We start from the raw sequence: 25,070 nt of genomic DNA, 5'->3' as shown, positions 1-25,070 counted from the left end.
TAGAAATAAATTTAAACCTACTACTGTGTTTCAGAACATATTCTTGTGTTCATAAAATGGCAATGTTGAAAATTGTTATGCTGTAAGCTCCCATTTGGTATGTGTTAAACTCTGTACTTCAAGTAACTCTTCAAAAATGGCAATATTTGGGTCATTTCTTCAAAAGGCATTTCACAGTATTTCAAGCACTATCACAAAAGATGGATTATCTGATTTCTTCAACACCGAATGGTTCCCGGTGGCCAATGCTTTACTTGTGATCGTTGCACTTGTGGTTATATATTCCCTCTATGTCACTGCAAAGTAAGTTTTTAATGTGATTTTATTCTAAATATATGAAAGACCACCGTTAGCCTTTAAGACATTACATTAATGCCATATTATATCCATGGTGTATATATTTGATAAAAACATTCATGTTTTTGGTATAATGAGAAGCTTCTCACTGAAGTCGTGCAATATTAACAGTGCTCCATATATTATGTTCTATTGACAATAAATATTAAGTTGTTTGTGAATTTCACTGAAATTAAATTGTTGTTTGCAGAAGAAGTTTGATCTTTTATTAAGTATCAGTCTCATGTATAACTGTATGTTTTTTCAGAAATGAATCCAAAGCAAAATTTGATCAGGTTCCATCACAGTCAGGTAAGATTTGGTGTTTGAGTGGCTCTTTGCTTCAAACAATAAATAAAACATGTGTTTGTGTAAGTCTAAAAAAAAACCTGAACAAATTGTGTTACAAGAACACTGTGAATTATGCATGTCAAATCAATAGCAGTTAGATTTGCTGTTTCTGAAAAACATGTGTTAAAATAACCAGCTTGTTTTAAAAAAAATCTTTTGTTATTTTCAGATCAAAATGTTTTTATTTCCTTTAAAATTCCCAGATAAAATTTGTTTTTGCAGATGGTGGAAGTGTGAGTGACCTCTTGTGGGTAAATCAGATCGCGAGATGGATCTTTCTCAGTTCTTCTGATAAGTTGCCTCTACTGATCGATTCATGGATTCAGGATTTAAACATTTCTCTGGCAAACCAGCTGGTATTTACTGCTGTGATAGTTTTAACATATTTTTGGGGGGATATGGTATTTAATACATTTGTTTGTTTGTTTTAAGTTGATATGACTGGTTATCCAAATAACAGCATGTGCCAAAAGTTCCAAACCGAAAGAAGTTGGGAACCTATGGTATATGCTATGCGGGCTGAAATGCAAAAAGTTTTAAATTCTTAATTCCGAGTGTATTTTTTGTGACATTTATTTAATTAAAACTTGCATCCCAACCTACTCAAAACAAATATCCGTAATAACTAAATACACACCTTATTAATGATTTACCATAAGAGAGGAGGTTGTGAATCAACATTGGATTCTTCATGCTGTGTCACAAGGGTTTATTAATAATACTCGGAGTAGAATGTTGCAGTTTAATACACAGATAAACAGCTTTTATTAATCATGCACAACTTATTGCAATATTCCTTCACATCATGTGTTTTATTGCAGAACAGATGTGGGATTCTTATATATGGATTAAGGGAAGGCACCCTTCCTCCACTTATAAAAACCATCAAAGATGTTAAAATGAAAACTGACTCAATTGTAAGAGTTGTCAAGTTTAACGCAATTAACTTTATTATTAGTTTATTGTTGTAAACAACTTGCTTGGGAAATTGTTTTTGTAAAAACCTGTGTTTCCATGATGGATAAGTGCACCATTGTTTCTGTTACATACACGTTTATTGCAGGTCATTTTACTAATGAAAGACCATAAAAAAATTGCTTCACTGCAAAATCCAGTTTTCAGGCTAAACATTGCAGATATTCATGCGTTGAATTTTTTTCATCGTTATTCATAGTAACCTTGAACCCTAACCCTAACCCTAACCTTGAACCCTAACAGTTCCTTGCAATTAATTTTGCAAAGATTTACTGTAAACAGTAAAAAAAAATGTAAAAAAAATCTTTTTTTTTTTTCAGGAAGCACAAATACTTCTTCAAACCAACGACTTTGGCTTTTTTGTGACCATTCAAGAAAACCAGGCCTCCAAAATTGTTGCTTCTTCCAATTATTCTGCAGCTGTTGCTCAATTTCAATGCTGGGTAAAAACAAAGAATCAATGATTTCAGAAAAAATCATTGAAACTAAAGTAATCATGTTATGTCCAAATATGTTTCTTTGATATTGTGTTTTTAAAACAGGAATTTGCTGTGTGTTAAAAAAGTGAAATTTGGTTTGCAGTTCACAGCTTCTTTGTCACGTCACAATGGCTCAATTGTGTTTCGCCTTACTGCATGTGAGAGGAATCCAATATTTCGTTTTGTGATGAAACCTCTGACCAAACAAACATTGGCCACCACCCAACCTGAGGTAACTTGATATTTACTTTGAGGGTTGTCTGGAATTTGCATGTATTTTATGTTGCATCGCGTTGGTCACAATTTATTTGAAATTCCAAGAAATAAATATTTTTTTTTGTTTTCATGAAGGCTGTTGCTTCGTGCATCGAGTCAGCAGTCCTGGAAACAACTTTCTCGGCAAACCTGACCACTTGGTGTCGCTTTGCGGAAGGTGAAATATTGTCAGGTGGGAAAGACGTCGAGGATGAGGTTGAAGAAGAACAAAGCTGCTTCGGGGATTCAGATTTTGATGAGGAATCAGTTAAAAGTAAAAACACCTTGTAGTGATTTGTAACAAACATTCGTTTATTTGTTACAAACTTAGTTATTTAGTTTACGCAAAACTTGCCACTTTATAAATGCTGAACCTATGTCACATGTGTTTTTGTTAAAATGCCAGTTCCTGTCAAAGTAAACTTGCTCTTACAGGTTTTGGAAATGAGCCTAAGTTTGCTATTTAAAATTTGAAATAATAATGAATGTTTTCCTCCTCGCAATTTTTAATAAAAGCTATAACAGACAACCATGCTATGCAGATCTCCGACCACGAGTTGCCGGAAGAAGTCTGAGTGATGGTTTAGTGATTGACATTCCCCCGCAGTTAAGGAAAATGAAACATGAGTTCTTAAGTAACAGTGGTGAGTTGTATTGTTGGTGAATGTCACATGATATGTCATTCAGGATGACATTCTTCTTGTGTGTCCCATGCAAATATATACAATATACACGTGGGTCGGATTAAAATTTTGTGCTCTAATTCAGACTTATTTACATGGCGCTTCGATCTGGTTGTTTGCAAGGCGGCGACTGATAGCGTCTTGTTTTTGTGTTGAGTTTAAGTCGGCATAATCTCAGACCAAATAGTGATCAACCTCCAGCATATTTACATAAAGTTCACACATTGCGCGCTTTGGGAGTGCATGTAGAACCACAATGCGGATACCAGCTCAGGATTGGATCTGACTGATGCTGATATTACAAAACACAACTCTAGTTTGTGGACAGAGTAAACAGTTTGTTTGTGAAGGTGCAATACAGCACTGTGGGACTTTCAAGCTTAGTGTCTGGATTTTTTGACCAACTACCATTCTATATAAAAAAAAACAAGTTTCTACCAAACAATCTTACTTGTTGCAGATTACTAGTAATTCATCCTTTTTAGACATGTTTATTTTACTCAAAATATTTTATTTAAAGTTCCAGGCAGTGGATCGTCCACCCCCGTGGCATCCGGAAGCAAAGTTAAAGACTTTGAAAGTTCATCAAAAGTATTGAGTGGCAGTCTTGGTTCTTTGAGCAGCATCCATCGGACTCCATCGGGTCGTGGTCCCGCAAAACCAATAAGAGTTCGTGAAAAAAGATTGATTATTAAAAGTAAGTGTGGAATTTTAATTTTTTCTCCTTTTACAACAGTTTTAACATGAAAATCCCCAGAAATTTTGTGATGCAATTGTTCCAATTATTACTGAATAACTTTTGGGGTAAGATTATTTGTTGGGTTTTCAAAAAGTAAATAATAATTTTATATTTTTAGTTGAAAATATTCTAACGTCTGCGAACAAAGAGAACCACGAAAATGTGAAGTGCAAGTTTGCTCTGAATTGCCCGAAACAAATTGTTGTGAGTTTATTTTCTCAATAATGTTTTCTGATAAAAATTGTTTGTGAACTATTAATTTATTTCAGCGTAATAGAACTTGCCTGGGTGTTCAGAAACACATTTAAAATTCTCTATGAGCTTCAAATAATCAAAATTTTATGTAGGAAACTACACAGAAAGATTCCCAGTCAACACCGGTTACATTCGACCTTGGTTCAAGGTCATCTCAGATTGAAGTGTCAGCAAGCATCTCAACAAAATCTCCAGGTATTTTTTCACTTTATCTTTTATTATGTTTTTTTTCTGTTATAATTCTTTCCTTGTAATTGACCACCTAACTTTTAAATTGGGAAAAACTTGGGATAATTGTTCGGTAAATTTTCAAAAATTCAGATGAAGCAGAGGCATCTGGTATTATTTTCATCGATTCAATTGACTTGGAACGACCTTCACGGATGGAATTGAAACTTAAATCGGGGGGTAGTGAACTTGGCGCGATCAAACTCGAGGTAAAAGTTTAATTGGAATTGAGTTGGTTTACAAACTTTAACACCTCACTTGTAGTTCGCTGTTATTGAAAACTACAATCCTTCAAACTCAAACTCACTGAAGCGGAACAGCATCTCCACGATGGATGAGTCGTCCGTTGCCCAAGTATTAAAATCACATTTATATCGTTCTATGAGTTGGCTTTTTTTGTACAAATGATTTCCTCAAAAATTTTTAAATATCATTTCCACACAAATTTTGTGACACATTGAAGAAATCTAATGAAAAACTTAATAAAATGTTCAATATTTCTCATACATGCGATGTTTGCAAATCTACTTTTCCATGCTAATGATGTCATTTTGTTCAGGTTTTATTTTCAACACCAACTGGAAACTCTAAACCCAGGTAAATTCTCATGCCCTGTGACTTCTGATTCTTAATTGCTATAGAAAGTTAATTTCATGTTATTTGTATATCATCATGCGATTCTTATGAACTTTTAGTGAAGTGAAAACAGGACTTCCGACATCACCGAGTGAGACAAAGATCACCATGGTAACATCCACAACCAAGAAAGGGTGAGACACAAAAGTTTTTTAGAAAAATCTGTGAGTCATTAAATGATGTTTGATCATGTGTAGATCGCCGAGTCATGCTTCACTGACCAATGGCAGTGACCAACGGCCCATGACAGGCACTGACGATCATAAGAAGGGTGAGAATTGTTTGCTTGGGGTTTTGTATTTTGTGTCTGCCAATTTCAAATGTTGGGTTCTGATCCAAAAGGCTACAAAAAGTAATAAAATATGAATATTTTACCATTTTCTTTCGACAAAACCCTTGTTTTTTGCAGTGTTAAGTGAACATTTTGTTCTTTTTAACTGAACCAAGTCATCATCCCTCTTGCAGGTGATGTCATTTTCAGTCCAAAATCCGTCGCTGAAACTGCTTTGGAGGATCTTTCATCCAAAGAGAAGGGAGGAGGGATCAAGAGGACAAAGATCCTCATCACTTCTGTGGATCAGGATGCTCTTCATCAACCTGCCTCCAGAGTGGGGGATGCAGGATCCATCTCCTCTATGGAGGAACATCCTACAGGGGATGAAGATGACAGGATTGCCTTTGCAACATCCGATAGTAGTCCTGAGAAGTTGGGACCAGGTATGTTCGTGTGTTTTCTACTATCTGCAGATTTAGTTTTAAAGACAAACATTTGTGAGAGGTTTGATGTTGGGACTTGGTTTCAACACATCATAAACCTGTGAGCAATAACTAACCCACAAGCTACAGCATTGCAATCACCAATACATTTTATTCCGATATTATTTCACTAAAATAAGTAACCGGAAAGCTAGAATATTAATTTGGGCAGAAGAAATTGCTCAAACGAACAGCTTTTCACGAGATGATAGGAAAGTTATTACTTTGAAAGAGATTTGGAAGTTGAGAAATAAGTGGTGTCTGGTTTGATATTGAATTAAATCAAAGAATGTGGATAGTTAAATTCAACCAGAATTGAAAGGAAGAACTGGACAAGATCAATAAAATCTTCAAATATACATCAGCCTTATTGTTTGGAGGAAGTGTTTTTTAGAAAAAGTTTTGAGAAAACCTGCAGGCTTCATAAAGCAAGCGAATATAAAGAACAGACTGCAAAGAACAAATATATGGGGTTTAATTTGTGAAACAAATGTCCACTTTTTTGTTTCATCTGCAAAATGTCTAAAGTTAAAAATAAACTTTTTAATAAATTAAATAAATTCAGCTCCACGGCGTAATTCACTTCATTCTGAAACGAGGTCATCTTCCAATGTGGTTCAAGAAGAAACGTCCTCATTACAAAATGACCTCTATCTTAAACCCGACGGTGAGATTGAAGCAATTTTTCCGTTCAAACAATTCACATTTAAGCGAAACTGGAAATATTACTCGGGTTTATGTAAAATACCGGAATCTTGAAGCAATGTTATTAAAACCACGGGAGAAAGTCGGAATGTTAAGTTTTGTCACTTTGTCGCTTCAGCTAAAGTACGAAGAAGTCGGAGTCTGATATTTGGTAAAAAGAAGAAGAAAGAAGTTCGGAAATCCCTGGTTGTGGAATCAAAGCATGGTAGGGAAATGTTGTGTGGAACATGTTGAAACTTTGACTTTGTTAATTCTTCTGTTTCTTGTAATATTCCATTCAATTAGTTTTGCTTCACCAAAATCTAAACTAAGAGTTATTTGATTCAGAAAGCGACGATTCCGCTTCGGAAAACCTCCCCGGGCTCCACAAGAAAAGTACCAGCATGACCAAACTGTTTTCTCGGATGTCGCACCGCGGCGCCGACAAGCGGCGGAAGAACGAAGAAAAATCCGGCCTCAAGATGGTGCTAGAGAACGGACACCAGCATGGTGCGGGGGATTCCCCGGTGGGCAGCAAGCCGAAGCGGTCGAGTAGTTTCAAGCGGTTGATCGGCAAGAAGGACAAGAAAAGTTAAATCATTCCACATCGCTGTTCCTTATTATTTTCACTGTAGCTTTCGTATTCCGGGCATTCAGGACAACTTTTATTGCAAAGTCAAATGAAGGTCATTCTAGCGTTGCAGCAGAAAACTTAATGTTGCAAGTTAATTGGTTTGTTTGTGATATGAAAGCAGTGAAATATAAATCCGGCGAGGTGACTGCTCTCAAGGTTACTCTGCTAAATTCACACATTCCTGGTGATAAAGTCACTCCACATTCTTACCGTATGAATATACTCAACATTTCCATGGTTTATTTGTATATCTTCACATTCATAGCAAGTGATAAACGAAACATTACAATATTTAGTTTCGTTCTTGTGACGCTCATAGATTTCCATCGTGACGTCAGGATAATAGAAATCGGTGCCAATAATTTAACAAATCTTCGGTACATTCAACTAGGGTGCATGAATGCGTTCATCAACCTTTTACATGTAAACACGAGAATTGTCTTCAATTGTTTTCTTGCTTCAAATTGGTTGAACTGTGTTCCATTTTGTTGAACTTACTTCAAGTTTGTAACAAATACTTCACACTCCACGTAGTTGTGGACATCGTAGCAAGTAATTGTACATACTGTACACTGAATATCCCCCATTGGATGTTAAACGTACCATGTAGTTTGCCCTGCGATATCTGGTTTACTGTTGATCGTCTGGTTTGTGTATGGAGTGACTCCAACAAATATTTGCACCGTTTCATGGAGCAAAGTCGAAATGTAATTAAACCTACGTTGATACCATCCAGTTTATTTGCATGTTATTTTGCTTCATATGTTTTGAGACCTCTTGAAATGCAGTGACGAGTGACCATTGTTTAACATAAGGACCCTTGTTATAATCTAAATAATGGAACGAAACCATTGTTGAATGAATGTGCGATTGTTGAGATTGTTTTTGTGTTGAGATTATTCACAATAGTTTCACCCTTAAAATGTTGCTGACGATTTAAGATGAAATTCTCAACGTGTTACGTTAAAAGTTTTCTTCTAAAATCTCTATTTTTTGTAAAAATGGTAATTTTTGTTTTTTTCACAAATCGATTGTCGTTGTATGAAATGAAATTCGTAATTTCTTTTCAACAAAATATTTTATTTTCAATGTTTTCTGAGTAGCTTCATCCCTGGTACTCCATAAACTTATTGCTTTGCAAGAAAACGCATCTGTAAGTTTTAATATTTTGTCGTTTTTTGCTCGCGAAATTTTCTTGACCGAATTGTCGATTGTTCGGTGGAACTGAATGAGTGTGAGAATAACTGCTGTAATTCGCTTCCCTTACAATTAAAGTGCAAATAAATAATCTCGTACTTAGCGCACAACATTGTGAATCTCGCACAATCTTTACTCTGTCTCCGAATCTCTGCCACAAACGTCAAAAATGTGAAACGGCAAAAATGTGGAATGGATTCCGAGTTTAGAGTCAGCAGAAATGTTAGTTTGTTTCAGCAGCAACTACAGTTGTATGATATAAACACAACACTGCAACCTTTTGCGTTCGACTTTCAACAATTAGGCTGCAGTTTCTTTGTCAACATCTCGATGTAAATTTACCGAAGTTTCGTTTATTACGTCACAACGAGCAACATCGAAACTTTAGAAAAGAAAGAAACGACAAAAGAGAAAAGATGAAAAATAGAATCAAGATTTTCTGTTATTTACCCGAAAAGTTGTAACCAACCTACATAGGTTTCGCCGCCTGCACCAAACAGGGTAACTGACCTAAACTCATGTTTTGACCAAATTCGCCAAATTGTTTTACAAAAATCCTACCCTAAATTGTTCAAAATTCTACTTTAGTTCGCATTTTGAAATGAAGTAATTGTTATGGTACCTAGTTTGGACTTTAAACCTCTTGAAAATGTGGGTGATTTCTCTGGCACGGTGACAATTAACATCTGGCCTCCATCGCCATTGTACCATGAAAAGATAAACATGTAACACGGGGTAGTCCTACCACGGTTTAAACTACACAGCAGTATATAGTGGTGAGCATACAAATATACAAACGTTCCTGTCGAGATTGGAAGCCTCAAGTTTTACGTGGCTGTACTTCTACGTCTCATCTTGGGCGGGTCGGAAAGTTTCAAATCTGTCTGGTTCGGGTTCTCCGCTTTGTCAATCTTGTCAGCTGCAACATTTATAAACACTTTGACAACGTTTGATCAAATAAGAAAAGATCAGTGCGTACTTAAAGAGTAAAAGGTTGGTTTGTCCTGGTTTGAATAAGTTCGGGACACGTTCAATATATGGTAAATCATTTTAATAAATATTTCATTGGTTTAATGAAAGCTAATTAGTTCGAATGAGCAAATGCTAATGATCGTTCAATGCTCGTAAATATTTCATGTGGATTTGCATTCATTCTCGCTTAAAAAAGTACTGATGCATTTAACGGCGCTTCGCGATTAAAATACAATTTTAAAACAAAAACGTTCGATTCTGTTCCGCCCGCCAGAGGCTAATTATTTTGTTATTTTATTAATATCGTAATTATTTTGTTATTTTATTAATTAAAAGCATTTGTCATTATTTTAATTTTTACGCGAGCATTCACCCAAGTATTTCTTAGCGCTGCACATCCGGGTTATCTGTCGTCTGTTCTGCGGCAGATTGTCGCTAAAAACGTCGACGTTCTTTAGGCGGTGTTGCAACACTGTGGTGAGGAGGTCTGGTCTCCTGCATAACTCGAACACGTGCTCAATGAAGCTGACGTCATCTGTTGAAGTCAAACAGTGATAACATGAACATTAGGGTTATGTGAAGTTGTTTAAGTATTTTGGGCTTGTTATATTGAATGGAAATTTGTGATGCAACCAATTAAAGTTGAACACGTTTCAAGAAAAAGACAAAATTAAACGCCAGGTAATTTGTTTGTCCTCAAACTGAATTACGCAACCTTTGAACAAAATTTTTTTTCAACCTATGTAGTTGTATTTTGTTTGACTCAAGCGAAATTTGTAGAATGATTTCATGTACAACATGGGAGCGCTTCGTGGGGATGTTGATTCGTTTCTGCATCATCTTCGGATAACTATGTTGGCGCGACATAACAATGATTCAGCAAATTTGCTGTTCAAGTTAGGGAACACAAGATGGCCGTTCACCTCGTTTTACCATCGCATGTGAGGTCTTCGTACAACCAAGTGTTCGCATTCAATTGTCAAACGTTATGTCTTCCAATTTTACTCCTCTACGAGAGAGAATCCGATATGAACAGGGCCCGTACCAGTTTGGGGCCCGTACCAGTTTGGGGCCTGTACCAGTTTGGGGCTAATACCAGTTTAGGGTCCATACCAGTTTGGGGCCCATACCAGTTTGGGGTCCATACCAGTTTGGGGTCCATACCAGTTTGGGGGCCCATTCAAAAGTTGGCCCTCGAACACCCATGTTTTACTCAAAAATGGAACTACCATCTTAATGCTTGGTTCCGCTGATATTTTTATGTGATCTCAAACAAAGGTCCTCGCACCAGTACGTTTAAGGGGCTTCCACGTATCACGTGTTCGATTATCAGTAGCGGCCATGTTAAACATTTCCTATGTTGTAAGTGAGGCCACCGGGTTGTACCGGCTACATGTCCGAACTACTCTGCGTAATTGGAAGATCAAACCAAACTTCCGCCAGGTTTTTGGAAATTAAATTGTTTTCATAATCTTTCAGGGTATCTATTTGATATTTTCAATAATAGGTCCCTTCATAGGGAAACCGTGGCAATATTATAAACACGTTGACAAAATAACAATGAAAAATCGTTCAATCGGCAAACAAATAGTTTGAAGTGCAACTAGAAGTGTTATTTCCCGTCTTTTACCGTTTGTAAGCAGAAACTTCTCGACCAGCATTGAGAGCCATTGTTCTGGCGTCGATAGTTCGTTCAAATCTTGCGCTTCAATCGCTTCGTTCTTGGAAGCATTCAGGAGGTCTTTGAGGTCTTCCGGCTTCAGTTGTTTGTTCAGTTCAACAATTAAATCCGAAAGTGGTTCTTCGATCGTCATTGTGACGGAATCGATCGAACGTCTACGCGAGTTAATATTAGGACCTAAGAATAAAAAGCGTTTCCTTGAAGGAAAAAGAACAGATTGAATTTAGATCCCATTATACAATGCCCTGTGGTAATTTTATGTGGCAGATTGACTCATTGTTATAGATTACAGTCATATTAAACACCTGTCATATACATCACGTACAGCAGTAACGCACTGCATCACTACAGTTTCCAAGCTTGATAATTCAACGGTTGAAATGTCTGTGTTTGTTAATTTTTTCATGACATCTTCGTGAATTTAATAAATACACCAGAATATCCTCAGATAATTTGTAAATAACCTTGATCGATTCAACAAACTCGCGCCCCTCATTTGCTTTAAGGAACTAATTGTGTCCTAAATATTGTTACTGTTTAGACACTGTGTTTTATACACAACGCGTACGGGGCTTCGCCCTTACAGTTGGAACCACAAGGAATCACAACTTTCCACTTAACATTCAAACCCTGAAAGTTTAAACATGTCCAACATTTGAATGCTTGCCCCTTTAATCGACCACTTTGGTTGAATATTTTCATTCAAACGTAGACACGGTCGATAGCAGTGCGAGGCATCTCCCACCGTGATGTTACGTTACTTGCAGGAAGCGAACAAACCTACTTGTTGTCAATCAAAGTTACCACAACAAACACGTGGTCAAGTTTGCTTCACAACTGAATAAGGTATCCAGAAAACGACCACACAGATAATTACTTGTACCTGACCGAATTTCGCGGGATATAGAATCAAACTGGTAATGTCCACTACCAATGGTACACCCCATATTTTGTAAATCACAGCAACCTAACTTGTAAAACCACAGGTTGCAATGTGTAACATATTTATCCTAACGTAACATAGCATTTAGTTTGATTCGAAGTTACATTGGTTGAAACCTTGTATTAAACGTGGCTGAACTCTAACCTCTAAAACGAACGAAGTCTGTGTTCTTCCACCCTCGATAAAAAAGCCTTCATATTGGCACTCGATTGTCTGCACGAAACCGCGTCCTTCATGGCATTAGAACTAGAAACAAGCCGAAACCCGTTGGGAACATACGGGCGCCAAGATTGAATCGCTGGGGAACAACACAAAGCTCTGAGGACAAAGCTGCCGAGTTGTCAGTGCCAGACTTGAGGCATTTCCGCTTCGCAAACCATAATTGCAACGCCATGAGGCCATTGTGAAATTGAGACAGCTATTTTTTCGCGGAGGCTGAGATAGCCTGAAAGAAGATTGTAACTCTGCGCAATGAGAAACCGCATTAAATTCAGAGATAATTGCCTGCTTTCGCTTCCTTAATTACCCGTCGTCATTCCGACTTTGGTTCAGTTGTGAGCAAGTTGAATTTAGTGTTAATCATATTCTGTGAAACATTGAATGCCGATACGGCCACGAGCAATTGAGCAATTAATGCCGACACAAAAGTGGAAAATGGAAAAAACAATCTTGCCAAACTTTTTGTTTCCATTTCTCCAAATACGTTAGAAACATGATATTCTCAGTAACTCAAACTTATTCAATTTGGATTTTTAGAAAGTCATTTGTCTACGTCACAACTTCGAGTTCAACCAGGTTCGTCTTAAACGAACAAACAGCCGCAAAAACTCCATGTGTAACTAAAGAGTCCACGGAAATATTACGTTTAATTACACCAGAAAACTTGACGCAGTTAAATGAACTTAAATTCGCCGCAAGAACATTGAGCTACACATTTGTAATAAAACCTCTCCCTCACACTCAGGTTTCAATCTTAAATCTCCCCATAGAATTCTACTAAGAAAGAAACATTAAGTGGGAGTAATCCGCACAAACTTCAAGTCTATCTCGCTAAAAGATTTTCGTCCTTGGCTTTCGGGTTGTGATGTATGTGTGTGACGTTTACAAGTGGTCTAGACATTGTGTGCAGACGTGACTTTGACATACACTGATACGCAATGTGCGAACCAAAGCTGTTTGAGGATATGACTTGACATAAAATAACCCCGGCAATATTAACATACTGTGAGAAACCATAACGGCGGTAAATAACAATCCCGGTACACAATATACCATGGAATGCTGGGAAGCTTATTACACGAACGCAAAAACAATTTACAGGTCAACTGAGTACATACTTCCAACTATATATTATCTTAATTCGAAATACACAACAAGATCACCTAAAAAACAAATGTTGCATTTTTGTGTTTAAATAAGAGAACATAATCGTTTGAAATCTTATGACGTCACAAACCACGCCTGTGACGTCAAAAAAATCGTTTTTGCACAAGCTTGAGACGCCACCGTCACTCGACAAGATCAACAATCACTTCTGCATGTTAAAATTTACCTTGTACATGTGGGCATTGATTCCATAAATTTATAAAATCTCAGCGTCTTCTACAAGGATGTAAACATTGAGTTTGTCCCCCCACAAGACTCGACATTACAAACCTCTCCACACAAATGAAACCTAATCCGGTTTCTTAAAACTGAGAACAACATACTTAACCACACACGTCACTGCTAAACCACTCAACCATATCCAAACATGTGACACCCCCATTGTGGTTCACTTCAGGCAAGAATTAACACAATTGAATTGAACCGACTTTTTGAAATGTCGCCCGCCGTCCAACCGCACAAAACTTCACACGGTTCTATTCTAGGAATGGTTCCGTCATTTCCTCTCCGGGCGCCGCAAAAGCAAAGTCTGCGGCTCAAATCTGGTCTCAGAAGGAAGTCTGCGAACCACAGGCGAAAATGTCTGAAGGTCAAAACACCTTCTTTCCGACACCTCTGCAGTCACCCAGCCAGCAAGGAAGAAAATTGACGATTGCTTTTACCAATATTGTATCGTGGGAAATATCGGATCGCAATAACCTGTCCCCTCATAAACTTTAACCTCACATAACGCGCAAATTGATGTCATCAATTATTGATGGAAACGACATTCGGATGGTACAAGATTTCACAGACGCTTCGTCTGCGCAAATCAATCAAAAGGTCGACCCGTCTGTACTATGACGTAACAATCATGTTAGGTTGGACATAATTGGCAACATTCCTCCCAGATATTTCATACGTCACAGATATGCACGGAATGACGCAAGGGTGGAAAACCCGACTAAACCGGATATATATCCGGAATAAAACAACATGCATGCAAGTGATAAATGTGAATTTATTCTGAAATTGAACTTATGACGTAACTGCGGCGGAGTGTCAATTTAATTGTGATGTAACAAGGCTCTGTATAAGGAGTGGCCCAAGTGCCGTCGTCACATTCGTGGGTTGTGAATGCAGGTCAACTTAACAAATCAGGCATAACAATCGAACAACAGCAAGGTGCATTACCTAACACACTTTCCATACCTTTACAACCAACCGATTGGACTGAACTTCGTAGAATTTAAGAAAAATAAATTGCACGCTTGGCTGCACCGCTACATCTTCGTATTAACGTTTGGTTGAAAAGGAATCCACATCTGTCGAATTTGTCAAGCCATTCGTTGGCGTGAATGAAACATTACCTGCGTTTTCCAAAGTTGTGTAACTTTGTTGTATTATCAATTACTTGAACAGTAAGATGTGGTACTTTGATACCTATCTACATTTCAGTTCATATGATCTAGTAGTTTCATGTATGTTAGAAAGGGAACATAAAGGGGGATAAGAGAATGTTTGTAACCATATTAATTTATCTGAAGGATTGTCCGGCGACTAATTGAAAGCACTTTGGTAATTTTTTTTATTTTTTTTTCTACCTTGGGCTGGGCTTAATAGGAAAATACTAATACACTGGGACACTGAGTTTTTGTGCCAAACTTGGTCCACATATAAGCCTATGTAACATAGAAATCTGTGACAATATGAATGCTATACTTTAATGCAGCATTTTCACTCTAAACTATCATCAAAAATAATACAAAGTTGCAAAAGAATAACAGCAACTTTCTGTTAAAAGTCTGTGTAATATAAAGATCCATGCGAATGCTAAGGTCAGGTGTGATTCAGCATTCGCATAGATTCTTTATGCTACACAGACTTATACTGAAGTTTGGCGAAAACTTTGTGTCAAGGTATATATTTGTTTTTCCTGTGGACACTTTAACCCACCTCACGGACGGGCGAAAAGGGATTTCCCCGGTTCATCGTGATATGGTTAAACTAGCGTTTCAGACATGTTTGTTGGAAATATCATTCTTTCTGAACTGAAATAGTTATCAAGGCATTGTATAGAGGTATTTTAAAAGCAAGCAAAACATATTCCATCAACAAAACGTTTGTTTCGTTCACCACATGCATCGGCAATGCTACACACGTCCTAAATTATCGAAATTCTTGGACTTTAGGCAAATCTACCAAAAAAACAAAATGCTCTTAGTGTGTAACAACGTGTTTGCATAAACAAACTAAATATTAGAGTTATAATATTGCAAAGTCTTCGTGAAAACTTTAGTTAAAATAGCCACGCATGAACCGAGGAAATCCTTTTTCGCCCGTCGGTCAAGTGTCCACCGTATTTTCCGCCTTTATATGACTCTCGCGCGATATCATGCGGATATAAAAATCTTATTTTAAGGTATTTTTCGGGGCTTGAGCCTTAATTTGTTTCTTTGTGGAAATAAGGCTTCCCTCGTTGATTGCAGTGTCAGTTTCCAATCAGTTTAAACTGTTGTAACTTCCATACTGCGCAGTCTTGTGTAACCAGGATGGTAGGAAGCACCGAATATTCAGCGTTATTTTGTGCCTGTTGCTGACAGCGGGCTGCTGTACAGTTGTAATCTGAACAATGCCTTCAGGGTGAAGCGATTGTAACAATACAAGTGTCAAGCATGGTACTTTGTCACACACTGACAACCGGATACAACACAGAAAACCGTTTGCTCAAGTTTATTTGTCAACGAGATAATAAGATTACGATGGAAAATACGCCTCTCTTACGTCGCAATCATTGATCACCATAATAATATAACCTAATGTTTAAATTTCCCAACTGGAAAAAAGCAAAAAGTTTTTAGTTTAGTTCCTGGGTGAGTTGTTTCACTAACTTTAACACAAAGTTTTTAAATCGGCCCGCAAATTATTTTTGGGCCCGACCAACAACAAAATATTCCTAATATCTCGCGACGCTAATAAGAACATAGCATTAAGTCAGACCTATGTAATACACGGAAAAAAATACAGGGTCTTATTGGGAAAAAGAATGTAGAACCAGATTTCACAGAAAAGGGGCAATTAGCAAAAGAAATATTCAGAGGTTTAACTTTTTTTCTGTGTGCGTTAAAGCTGATGTAGTTTTAAACCCAAGAAAACTTGACAAAACCGCTCTGTTTTATTAAAAAGTTTCGCCACCCAAAATGAATAATCTTTAAGTGTGGGTCGCAAGCCACGATTTGCAGACCTCTGGTCTAGAAAGTATCAGTTATTGAACAAGTTGAGCAATATAAGGTTACTCACTAAGACACAACCAACTATGGTCAGTGCAGGCCTACATGTTGAACAGGATCAGCAGCTGTTCGGAGAATGGGGAAACAATCTGTCAATCATCAACAATTGTAGACAATCCCCTATTTTCCCATAAGCTAAACACCACCCACAGTTCGACAGGGCCCAGGTCATAATGCGTGCCACTGGCACCAGCAGCAACTTAACAGAGTAAGTCGTTTGTCACGTGACTTTGTGTTCCGCTTAATGAGTTTTCGGGATAATTATCTGTGAATTTTTCAACCAAGTTTCAATTATTAGATGACGGTCACATAATATAAAGGTGAAACTTTTGCTTTGCGGCCACCCACATGTTTTGTACTCATATAAGTATTAACGGAATACAAAGTAAAATCGAACCAGCGCCACTCATCTAAACAAAAGGTTGGTTGATGTCATTTTCAGTGTAGGGTAGGCGGAAGAAATGGAAGGTATGTTTGCATGTTTTATATTTTTAGTTAAGGACAATGCTTCTACAATGCTTGACACCAACAGTAGCACTATGTTATAGGATACACATTAAAAAAGAACATCTTCGGCGGTGGGATTATAATCACATGATGACACACAATGCGAGATAAGGTACCACCGGATACCAACGGGTGAAACGGAAATGTCTCATCATCCTCCGATAAATTCTCGTGTGCCGAATACCTGCACAAACAACTGCCGACCTGCCAAGATTCCAACCAATCAGAGACCGCCATGCAGTCGCGTGATGAGGATATTGTCTTATACTGAGATGTTGGGTGAGCCAGATACAGATTGTTGATGTAGTGGGCGGTTGCATGCTGGAGGTTTGTCCAATGCATGCGCCTAAAAACTTGTCTTGTGAGCAGTAGTGATCATGCAGCTGTTTGTTTGCGACCATTAGTTTCGATTAGAGTCAATGCTCTTTCGAATGTTTAGCAATTTAAAATAACCGAGAAATTTAATTGCAGGTTTTTGTAAATGATAAAAGTTGATTTTTATTTGTTTCCACAAGCAGAATCAAGTCAACATGTCGGTTGCCTTTTTATTGTGTCTGGCAGTCTTCTTGGGGACCGGGCAATGTCAAAGTACGTGATTCCATCCTTAATTGTTACAATACGGCATATACCATAGTCCCTTTTTTCATAACTGATATTCAGAAATTATCTGACAGGTTTTTGCTGTGAATTTTTTGTGAATAATTTAATACACGCTTGCTTAAACGTGGTTGTAGAATCCAGTTGCATTAACTGGTTAATAACGACCGCGGATGGGTTTCGGTTGCAATATTTAATATCATAAACCCTTCGACGTAGTTTTAAACATGCACTAATTATCCAATTGAATTGATACTTGGGGATGGTTTTCATTTAACAATCGTTTACTTTGTTCAAGGGAATTTTGATTTATTGTCAAGTAACAATTTAATTAAGCATGTCCGAGCAAAGTCTCCAAGCTTAAATCTCTACACTTCAAAAAATTTTAAACTTTGTTTTAGGTTGCAACGAACCAGCGGCGAGTGCAGCAACTTGTCTTGAATCGTACAAGAACCAACTTTGCGGCGACCCAATACAACAAGCCAGCTGTCCATTAGCTTGCAGAACTTCCGCATGCGCATCCAGTAAGAATAGTTAAATCTCCTTTAATTGCCAAAAAATGTGCATCAAATAATTCTGTATATTTGATAAAAGCAAACTGTTCGATTTTGGTTCGGGCAAAATCAGGTTTTATTCTTAAAACATCGTAAAAACAAAACGAAACTGTATTGTATCATATAGTGGAACTGTTGTTCTCAAGCTTTGTAAATTCAAAAGAATAACGTCGATTACACTAAAACCTATACGTAATCTCCTCCAATTAGAAAAAAATATTTAAAAATAAATTATCAATTTTATTTTATAATTCTCACTTTTTTCAGAATGCGCTGTTAATCCTCTCTATGCAACATTGTGTGCCACAGTTCGGGATCTCGGGCTTTGTAGCCATCCCGTCTATGCCGACCCCTGTTTCGGAACTTGCAACCCAATATACTGCGACCGTAAGCACATGTTTGAAGTTTTGCCCATAACTAATGTTGTGTTATTAAACTCGTCTACAACGTATTAGTTTTGTTGCCATAGGACCACAAATGATACATTTGTGAATGAACATGCCCAAATTGCCCAAAACAAAATAAATGCCCAATTATTTTCATTGTCTTTAACGTAATCCAAGTCAAAATGATAAAATGATTTTTAATTTTTTTTGTGGTCCCCAAAATATGTGGAATGTGTGTATAGGTTTCAGTGGGACTTATTTTAATACGTTTTTGATTGATGCTTTATGTAAATATCCGCAGCGATTCTGTGTCCTCCCCCTCCATCTTTGACAGTGAACGGTAACGTCATATTGGATGTATCGCAAACCGTTGGTGTGAAAGTGAGATACGAGTGTGATATGGGCTACGGCCTCGTTGGTCCGCAGGAAATTTCTTGTCAATTCAACCATACCTGGTCATTGGACACAGCTCCATCCTGCGTCAGAGGTAAGAAGTTTGTCGTAACAAAAATTAGTTTTCGTTGCGTATTGGACGTACAGGAACACTAAAAAACATTCTTAAATTTATCATCATTAGAACATAATTTATCTAACTTCATGAGCTGTTGCTGTGTTCTCTATTTAGCTTGCTTGGCGCCACCGACCTCAAGCATTCTCTCCATCGATTCGATGCCTCCACTGATCGAAGGCACTTCTATAACGTACAGATGCAACGATCCTGTGGCTGAGACAGTGGGAGAAGATACCAGTATTTGCCAAGATATGGGAGGATCGCTTAACTGGACCCTGGTCGCACTGCCGACATGTGATACATGTAGGGAAGTTGTGCTTGTATAACTTCCTCAAATCTATCAGAACGTTCCGGTATAGAGAAATCAATTATGAAATCGGTAGAAATTAATCTTTCGGCCATGAATTATTTTTGGAACGATTTCGTTTCTATTTTAAAGTCCTATACGAAAAAGAACAAATTTTCCCAATTAAATCCGGATAAAAAATAACGGTTTCAGAATGCATTCTCTCATATTAAATTTGTTGGTGTATGAAACCTTTTATACTTTCGCTGTTACTTCTATAGCGCGAGCATGTTCTGCCCCACCTTCACTAAGAGGTGACGGAACCAACCCCGAGTCCCGGATGTACCGCAATGGCGAGCAGGCAACTTACCAGTGCAATCAGCACCGTGAACTTGTTGGAGAAGCTACCATCGTGTGCAACAACGGCCAATGGAGCCACAATGCACCGTATTGTGTAACAGGTACTTTTATAATACCAGCAAAAGTTTAACGCTCTTGTGGAAAAACTTTGTGGCAGTTGCAAGATTTTCGTGTTTTGCGCTGCCCGTGTTATCTGCAGTAACACAAACTATTTTATCTTTCTTGTCAGTTTGTCGTGACGTGGTGTCACAAGTTTCATGTGATTTGTACGTTGAGCGTTCCCGTTGCAACGAACCGAGCCACAAGCCTATCGCCATAGAGGAATGCCGGAAAACCTGCAACTTCTGCACAAGTAAATGTTAACCTAAGGCAATTGATTGTTGGCTTTTGAATACAGTTGAATATGCTGTGTTTGTTTGCGATAATCCATTTTGCGTCAGTTTTCGAATGAAATTATGGGTTGCAGTGCCGGATTATTGCTTTGTTGGTTGTGGCGAAAGTGGCTTCAAAGTATGCCCCTATATAAGGGAATAAGGGTAAAAATACTAGCAGTGGTTGGGTTCCGCCGAGCATTGTCAGGATTCAGCGGTAACTTCTGAATACAAGCAACATATGATTAATAAACTCATATGTTTTTAAATATGTTTACGCATTTTATATCTTGGCTAGTGTTGCCAATCGCCCGCTGAACTCAAAACTGTATTTAGATTGTACAAATGCGCCCCCTACCGGCGAGTTTGTGCAGGTTGAAGGAAGCGGTCCCTACGTACAAGGCGACAATGTGACATATTCATGTCAGATGGGTACGTTGGTCGGTTGGCAGGAAAACGTGTGTGTTGGAGATAATGTTTGGGTCCACCCTGCCCCTCTATGCGACAGAGGTAAGATGTTAAACATTAACTTAACATAATTGAAGCAAAACAACATTTCAGATGTTACAAAACACCCAACCAAGTTACTTGACCAAATTAGAATAAATAACGAATCTACTTGTCACCACTAGATATCCTGACCCACATTACATATTGTGCACGGCCATGACTTTTTGTACCCTGAAACCCCAACAATAGGTGGTCTGCAGAATGTACTGGGTTCGATTCCCACTGCGGGTGATAAAATAACTCGGTAAAAAGTTGAAACTTTCTAATGGGTTTGCATTTCTGGGTCGAACTTTAATGTCAGCAGTTTTTAATTTCTGCATATTTTAAATAAATGGGAAATTGTATTTTTTCGCATAGATTGCGTTGATTTGCCAACCGTGGCAGAAAATGGAGGTAACGAGCCAGCAGGCAGGAACCACACACACGGATCTGTTGTCAATTATACTTGTAATGCGAATTACCTTCTTCTTCCACCCTATAACAACACTTGCATGAACAACGTATGGAGCAGCAGTGTGGCGGGAAGTTGCACCAGAAGTTAGTATCATTATACTGTTACTCATTATGTCCTTGTGTGAATAATACTTTTGTATTTCAAAACTTTTACTAGTTTGTGATGCTGCACCAACTACGTCACTACTGGTGTTGGTTGATCCGCCAACAACCATAACCACAGGAGTGAATGTAACTTTTACTTGCGTACACGGAACACTGGAGGGTAACACCTATGCCTCGTGCAACGAATCTGGACACTGGTTGGACGTCCCGGCTTGCAATACAGGTACGTTTTGCATCCAAAACTCCAACACGCTTCACAACTGTTTGGATTAACATGAAGTGTTTCTCTATCGCATGTAACATCCGGAATATTTCATAGTGCCACAATTTTGCCATACAGGCATTCATGACGTCTGAATTACGATTGTGATGTATACTTTTCTGGTATTTTCTTTGGTACAGATTGTGACGATCTACCTGTGATTGCTGAGAACGGAGATGTTCCAGGCTCAACGACCTTTCCCAATGGAACCGTCTACACATACGTATGTGATGATGGTTTTTTGCTTGTCGGTGCAGAGGAAAACACATGCATCCACAATGAATGGTCAGACTTAGTAGCTCCAATCTGTGCCAAAAGTAAGGATTCTGCTATTATTTGTTTTAATTGAAGATTTAGGATTTGCCAAGCGATTTGATTAAATCATCATCATCAACACTTATACTTAGCATAATATCAGAAATTCACTTTTCCGAAACATCAAACAAGAATCTTTCAAGACATTTTTACACTTCACAACATTTTTCGTTTCTATAAAGTTTGCGAGGCCCTGCCATCGGATAGAGACATCCTACTTCAAACGAATCTTCCCCCTATAGCGATCGAAGGGGTTAATGTGGAATTCAACTGCAGCAACGGCCAACTCGTTGGTTCATCAATGGTTTCATGCAACGCAACTGGACATTGGGGGACGCTACCAACCTGCACAGCCGGTAACATTATTTAACTAAATAACATCCATTAGCACACAGACTGAGTGATATCTGAGAGTTCATTGGAAAATATGTTTACTGGGTTAAAATCTATTGGATCTTGTGAGACAAATATATTTCGCTCTAAAGCATCATCAGTGTCTATAAAAACAACGCAAAAATGAGTAAAAGCACACCTACTAAAAGCTCATCTCTGTCTTAAGGACGCTCCGTGTGCAACACAACCCTTCTCACAATTAACTACCAGTTGTGTAAGAACACGCACGTAAAACGAAAGTGACACTGTAGCACCGTTCTAGTGGTGTGTGTGCCGCAAACACGTTTCGATGTCGATCCTTGTAGTGGTGTAGAAGTGCCGTCCCGTCGTTTCTCTGCGATTCATTGTTGTAATTCTGATTAACAATGCTTGGGATAATTTGGGGTTATCTTTGTTTTGTGACGAAACAATGCCTCTTCTTGTGTCTCTTTAAGTGCACTTGTATATGCAAGTTTTGTGGCGCAAAAAATTAAGTAAGACAGCCCCATGTTATTGACATCAAACTAGGTCTTTAAATAAACAAATCAAATTGTTTTGTTTAATTAAACTCGAATTCTTAATGTATTGCGAGCTAGGGTTGTTTATTAACTGTCATTAAAATCAATCAAACAAAAATATCACACTGGAAATGACAATAAAGCTCGAATGGAACATTTCCATTGTCAAACTACGTGCAAATATAGTTATATTTATGCATTAATCCAAGCTTTTAATTATTGTAATTGGTAGACTGTGGTTCACCCCCATCCAACAGCACCTACTCAATCTCCCCTTCTACCACCACTGAAGGCACAATCATAACTTACTCCTGTTCAAACTCTGCATTTATTCCTGCTGGCGAGGCGATGAGTGAATGTCTTCCAACAGGAGAATGGACTCTGGACGAACCACCTCCGTGTGTGCCTCTGTTTTCTGGGGGTAAGGCTGTTCATTAATCCTTTACATCATGAACAAACCTTGATGAATTGGTTTATTTTAAATTCGAGTCGATATTTGTCCGTTCAACTTCTGTATTCTAAAGTTGTCCGAGTCGTGAATACTTTGCACACAACACAAGCTCTTGTTTGGTTGCAACTTTCCTGGTATGCTGATGTTATACAACAACCTGATCGGAAAAACTTCTGATGCAACTTTCATAAACTTATTGCCAGACGAGCAGGGATTCTGATATACAATTTGTTTGGTAGCAACAGAAGTTATATTTTGTGTTACAAAAGTTACCATTTGCTGCAGAATGTGCGGATCCTGAATCGAGCGCTGAACTGGTTTTCACGCCCGACCTAACAACATACACTAACGGCACTTTCGTGAACTACACCTGTTTGGATCCAACCGATGAGTTTGCGGGTGATATGATGACGCAGTGTTTGAACGGAACATGGTCAGTGCAGGTGCTTCCGACGTGCACTGCAGGTAAACTTGCTTGCATGAAAACACCCTTGCTTCACCAACATTGGTTCCTAATCCACTGCAGAAAGTTGTAAACGTTTAAGACTTCAGCGCAATAGAAATATTTCAACTAGATCGTTTCGTTTTTAACTCTCAATTAAAAATATGTTCACATTTTGTTGTAGTTTGCTCTGATCCACCTGCGGGCACCGGCCTCGCTTTTGTGTCAGGCATGTACCGCGAAGGCGATCGATTGAATTACACCTGTTCTACTGCTACTGAAACTCTCTTCGGCGAAGCAACGACGGAATGTACTGACGATGGATGGAGCTTGTCAACTTTACCAACCTGCAGACAGAGTAAAATACATCTTGATTTTAAAAATACTGATAATAGATGTAACACACGACTGGGTGCAACCCATAGGACCACGGTTTCTAGCAATTATGAATGAATTTACAATTTTGACAAAGTTTTGAGTCGACTCAAGACTGATAAATCTGTTTGTATTTATATATGATAACAATATTTTTGCACCTGTCTGGGTTTGTCTGGGTTTGACGTCAATACTTTGTGTTAAAATTGTAAATGTCTGGGTTTGACGTCAACCAAAACAAAATAAATCTTCCACCACTTTTATTAAAGCTACAACCGAAGCTCAATACAGGGAGGGCCGAAATTTCAAAATGAGTTCAAGAAAATGTCGTTGTTCAGTTTAAAAGTTGAATCTCGCGGTCCACTTTCTCACTTAACGACGATAAAATTAAATATTTCGCATAACTGAAGGGGTGGCAGAAATGCATACAACTTATTGAGGCTTTACTCATGTATTTTTCCATAACAGCCTGTGATTCTCCCCCATCGAGTGGTAACGTTTCATTCTCTCCCGTTAAAACTTTCTACGAGGTCAATGACATTGCAAATTACACTTGCACCAACCCGGACAGTGTCATCCTTGTTGGCGAACAAACCACATGTGGTGGGAATGGAGAATGGGATCTTGCATCTGCTCCAACCTGTGTCACAAGTATGTGGTTTGAGTTTAGTTGCAGAGCGAAGTTATACGTAGGTTGTATGAATGACGTAGGTTAAACGATGAAACCTATCTAAAATATTGATGTAGGTTGTATGTTGGTTAATCTGATAAAACAGTTTCAGGTAAAGTTGCTCAAATTTTAATATCGCGACTTGTCACTAAAAGTTAAAACAATATAATGATTTTTTCCTCGGATTAAAACAAAACGTTTTATGACACAACAGCCTGTGGACAACCAGCAGACGGAGGGTACCTGGATTTTACTCCAACGAAAACCCGATATTTGGACGGCGAGCAAGTTAATTACACATGTAGTAATCCAACTAGTGTAACATCGGGCGGTGTAACTTCGACTTGCTCCGGCGAGGTGTGGAGTTTGGACAGCAACCTTCCAACTTGTCTTACAGGTATATTACATCAGTCTTTTTTTGCAACCTTTGGATTTATTCAACCATTGGTAAACTTTTTACCTTCACTGAACAATATGGTCTACTTTTCACATCAACATATTATAAATTCCAATGTTTCCACGTCCAAATATTCATAAAGAATTCTTTGCAAATTTAAACTCAAAAG

At 38.1% G+C, this 25,070-nt stretch overlaps 4 protein-coding genes across 4 annotated transcripts; 3 read left to right on the top strand and 1 right to left on the bottom strand.

Moving 5' to 3' along the window:
* Window positions 1–38: 38 nt before the first annotated feature.
* On the top strand, window positions 39–8,318 carry LOC145897585 (uncharacterized). Its single transcript, XM_082985936.1, has 20 exons — window positions 39–303; window positions 605–648; window positions 910–1,043; window positions 1,509–1,604; window positions 1,983–2,105; window positions 2,245–2,373; window positions 2,493–2,670; window positions 2,939–3,040; window positions 3,600–3,776; window positions 3,937–4,022; window positions 4,166–4,268; window positions 4,395–4,510; window positions 4,566–4,655; window positions 4,861–4,898; window positions 4,997–5,071; window positions 5,135–5,208; window positions 5,403–5,654; window positions 6,259–6,360; window positions 6,517–6,603; window positions 6,726–8,318. The coding sequence occupies exons 1-20, from the start codon at window positions 137–139 to the stop codon at window positions 6,971–6,973; spliced, it is 2,421 nt and encodes an 806-aa protein (XP_082842062.1). The 5' UTR covers window positions 39–136; the 3' UTR covers window positions 6,974–8,318.
* Window positions 8,319–8,564: 246 nt separating this feature from the next.
* Window positions 8,565–11,311, bottom strand: LOC145899034 (astrocytic phosphoprotein PEA-15-like). The gene is made up of 3 exons (XM_082987745.1): window positions 10,811–11,311; window positions 9,554–9,715; window positions 8,565–9,127 (listed from the first exon to the last, which is right to left on the bottom strand). Exons 1-3 carry the CDS (start codon window positions 10,992–10,994, stop codon window positions 9,036–9,038), a joined length of 438 nt encoding a protein of 145 aa, XP_082843871.1. The 5' UTR covers window positions 10,995–11,311; the 3' UTR covers window positions 8,565–9,035.
* Window positions 11,312–17,104: 5,793 nt separating this feature from the next.
* Window positions 17,105–21,710, top strand: LOC145899825 (zona pellucida sperm-binding protein 3 receptor-like). The gene is made up of 12 exons (XM_082988745.1): window positions 17,105–17,245; window positions 17,485–17,554; window positions 17,965–18,087; window positions 18,385–18,504; window positions 18,805–18,990; window positions 19,129–19,317; window positions 19,582–19,761; window positions 19,890–20,012; window positions 20,368–20,541; window positions 20,899–21,078; window positions 21,152–21,322; window positions 21,502–21,710. The coding sequence occupies exons 2-12, from the start codon at window positions 17,497–17,499 to the stop codon at window positions 21,708–21,710; spliced, it is 1,713 nt and encodes a 570-aa protein (XP_082844871.1). The 5' UTR covers window positions 17,105–17,245; window positions 17,485–17,496.
* A 1,977-nt stretch (window positions 21,711–23,687) lies between these two features.
* On the top strand, window positions 23,688–24,826 carry LOC145899824 (uncharacterized). The gene is made up of 3 exons (XM_082988744.1): window positions 23,688–23,817; window positions 24,303–24,485; window positions 24,719–24,826. Exons 1-3 carry the CDS (start codon window positions 23,779–23,781, stop codon window positions 24,824–24,826), a joined length of 330 nt encoding a protein of 109 aa, XP_082844870.1. The 5' UTR covers window positions 23,688–23,778.
* Window positions 24,827–25,070: the final 244 nt, after the last annotated feature.

Source organism: Ascidia mentula, chromosome 4 (assembly GCF_947561715.1).
Source record: "Ascidia mentula chromosome 4, kaAscMent1.1, whole genome shotgun sequence".
Lineage (NCBI taxonomy): Eukaryota > Metazoa > Chordata > Ascidiacea > Phlebobranchia > Ascidiidae > Ascidia > Ascidia mentula.
This window is presented reverse-complemented; position numbering and strand designations above follow the sequence as displayed.

Excerpts from the sequence above, each read along its gene's own strand:
- LOC145897585 (XM_082985936.1), top strand. The coding sequence starts at position 137 with ATGGCAATATTTGGGTCATTTCTTCAAAAGGCATTTCACAGTATTTCA. Across the intron at positions 2,106-2,244 it reads TTGCTCAATTTCAATGCTGG|TTCACAGCTTCTTTGTCACG; the intron begins GTAAAAACAAAG and ends TTTGGTTTGCAG. Across the intron at positions 6,361-6,516 it reads CCTCTATCTTAAACCCGACG|CTAAAGTACGAAGAAGTCGG; the intron begins GTGAGATTGAAG and ends TTGTCGCTTCAG.
- LOC145899034 (XM_082987745.1), bottom strand. The coding sequence starts at position 10,994 with ATGACGATCGAAGAACCACTTTCGGATTTAATTGTTGAACTGAACAAA. Across the intron at positions 9,716-10,810 it reads GAAGTTTCTGCTTACAAACG|ATGACGTCAGCTTCATTGAG; the intron begins GTAAAAGACGGG and ends TGACTTCAACAG. Across the intron at positions 9,128-9,553 it reads CAGCGCTAAGAAATACTTGG|CTGACAAGATTGACAAAGCG; the intron begins GTGAATGCTCGC and ends TAAATGTTGCAG.
- LOC145899825 (XM_082988745.1), top strand. The coding sequence starts at position 17,497 with ATGTCGGTTGCCTTTTTATTGTGTCTGGCAGTCTTCTTGGGGACCGGG. Across the intron at positions 18,088-18,384 it reads AACTTCCGCATGCGCATCCA|AATGCGCTGTTAATCCTCTC; the intron begins GTAAGAATAGTT and ends CACTTTTTTCAG. Across the intron at positions 21,323-21,501 it reads CGTCCCGGCTTGCAATACAG|ATTGTGACGATCTACCTGTG; the intron begins GTACGTTTTGCA and ends TCTTTGGTACAG.
- LOC145899824 (XM_082988744.1), top strand. The coding sequence starts at position 23,779 with ATGGATGGAGCTTGTCAACTTTACCAACCTGCAGACAGA. Across the intron at positions 23,818-24,302 it reads TTTACCAACCTGCAGACAGA|CCTGTGATTCTCCCCCATCG; the intron begins GTAAAATACATC and ends TTTCCATAACAG. Across the intron at positions 24,486-24,718 it reads TGCTCCAACCTGTGTCACAA|CCTGTGGACAACCAGCAGAC; the intron begins GTATGTGGTTTG and ends ATGACACAACAG.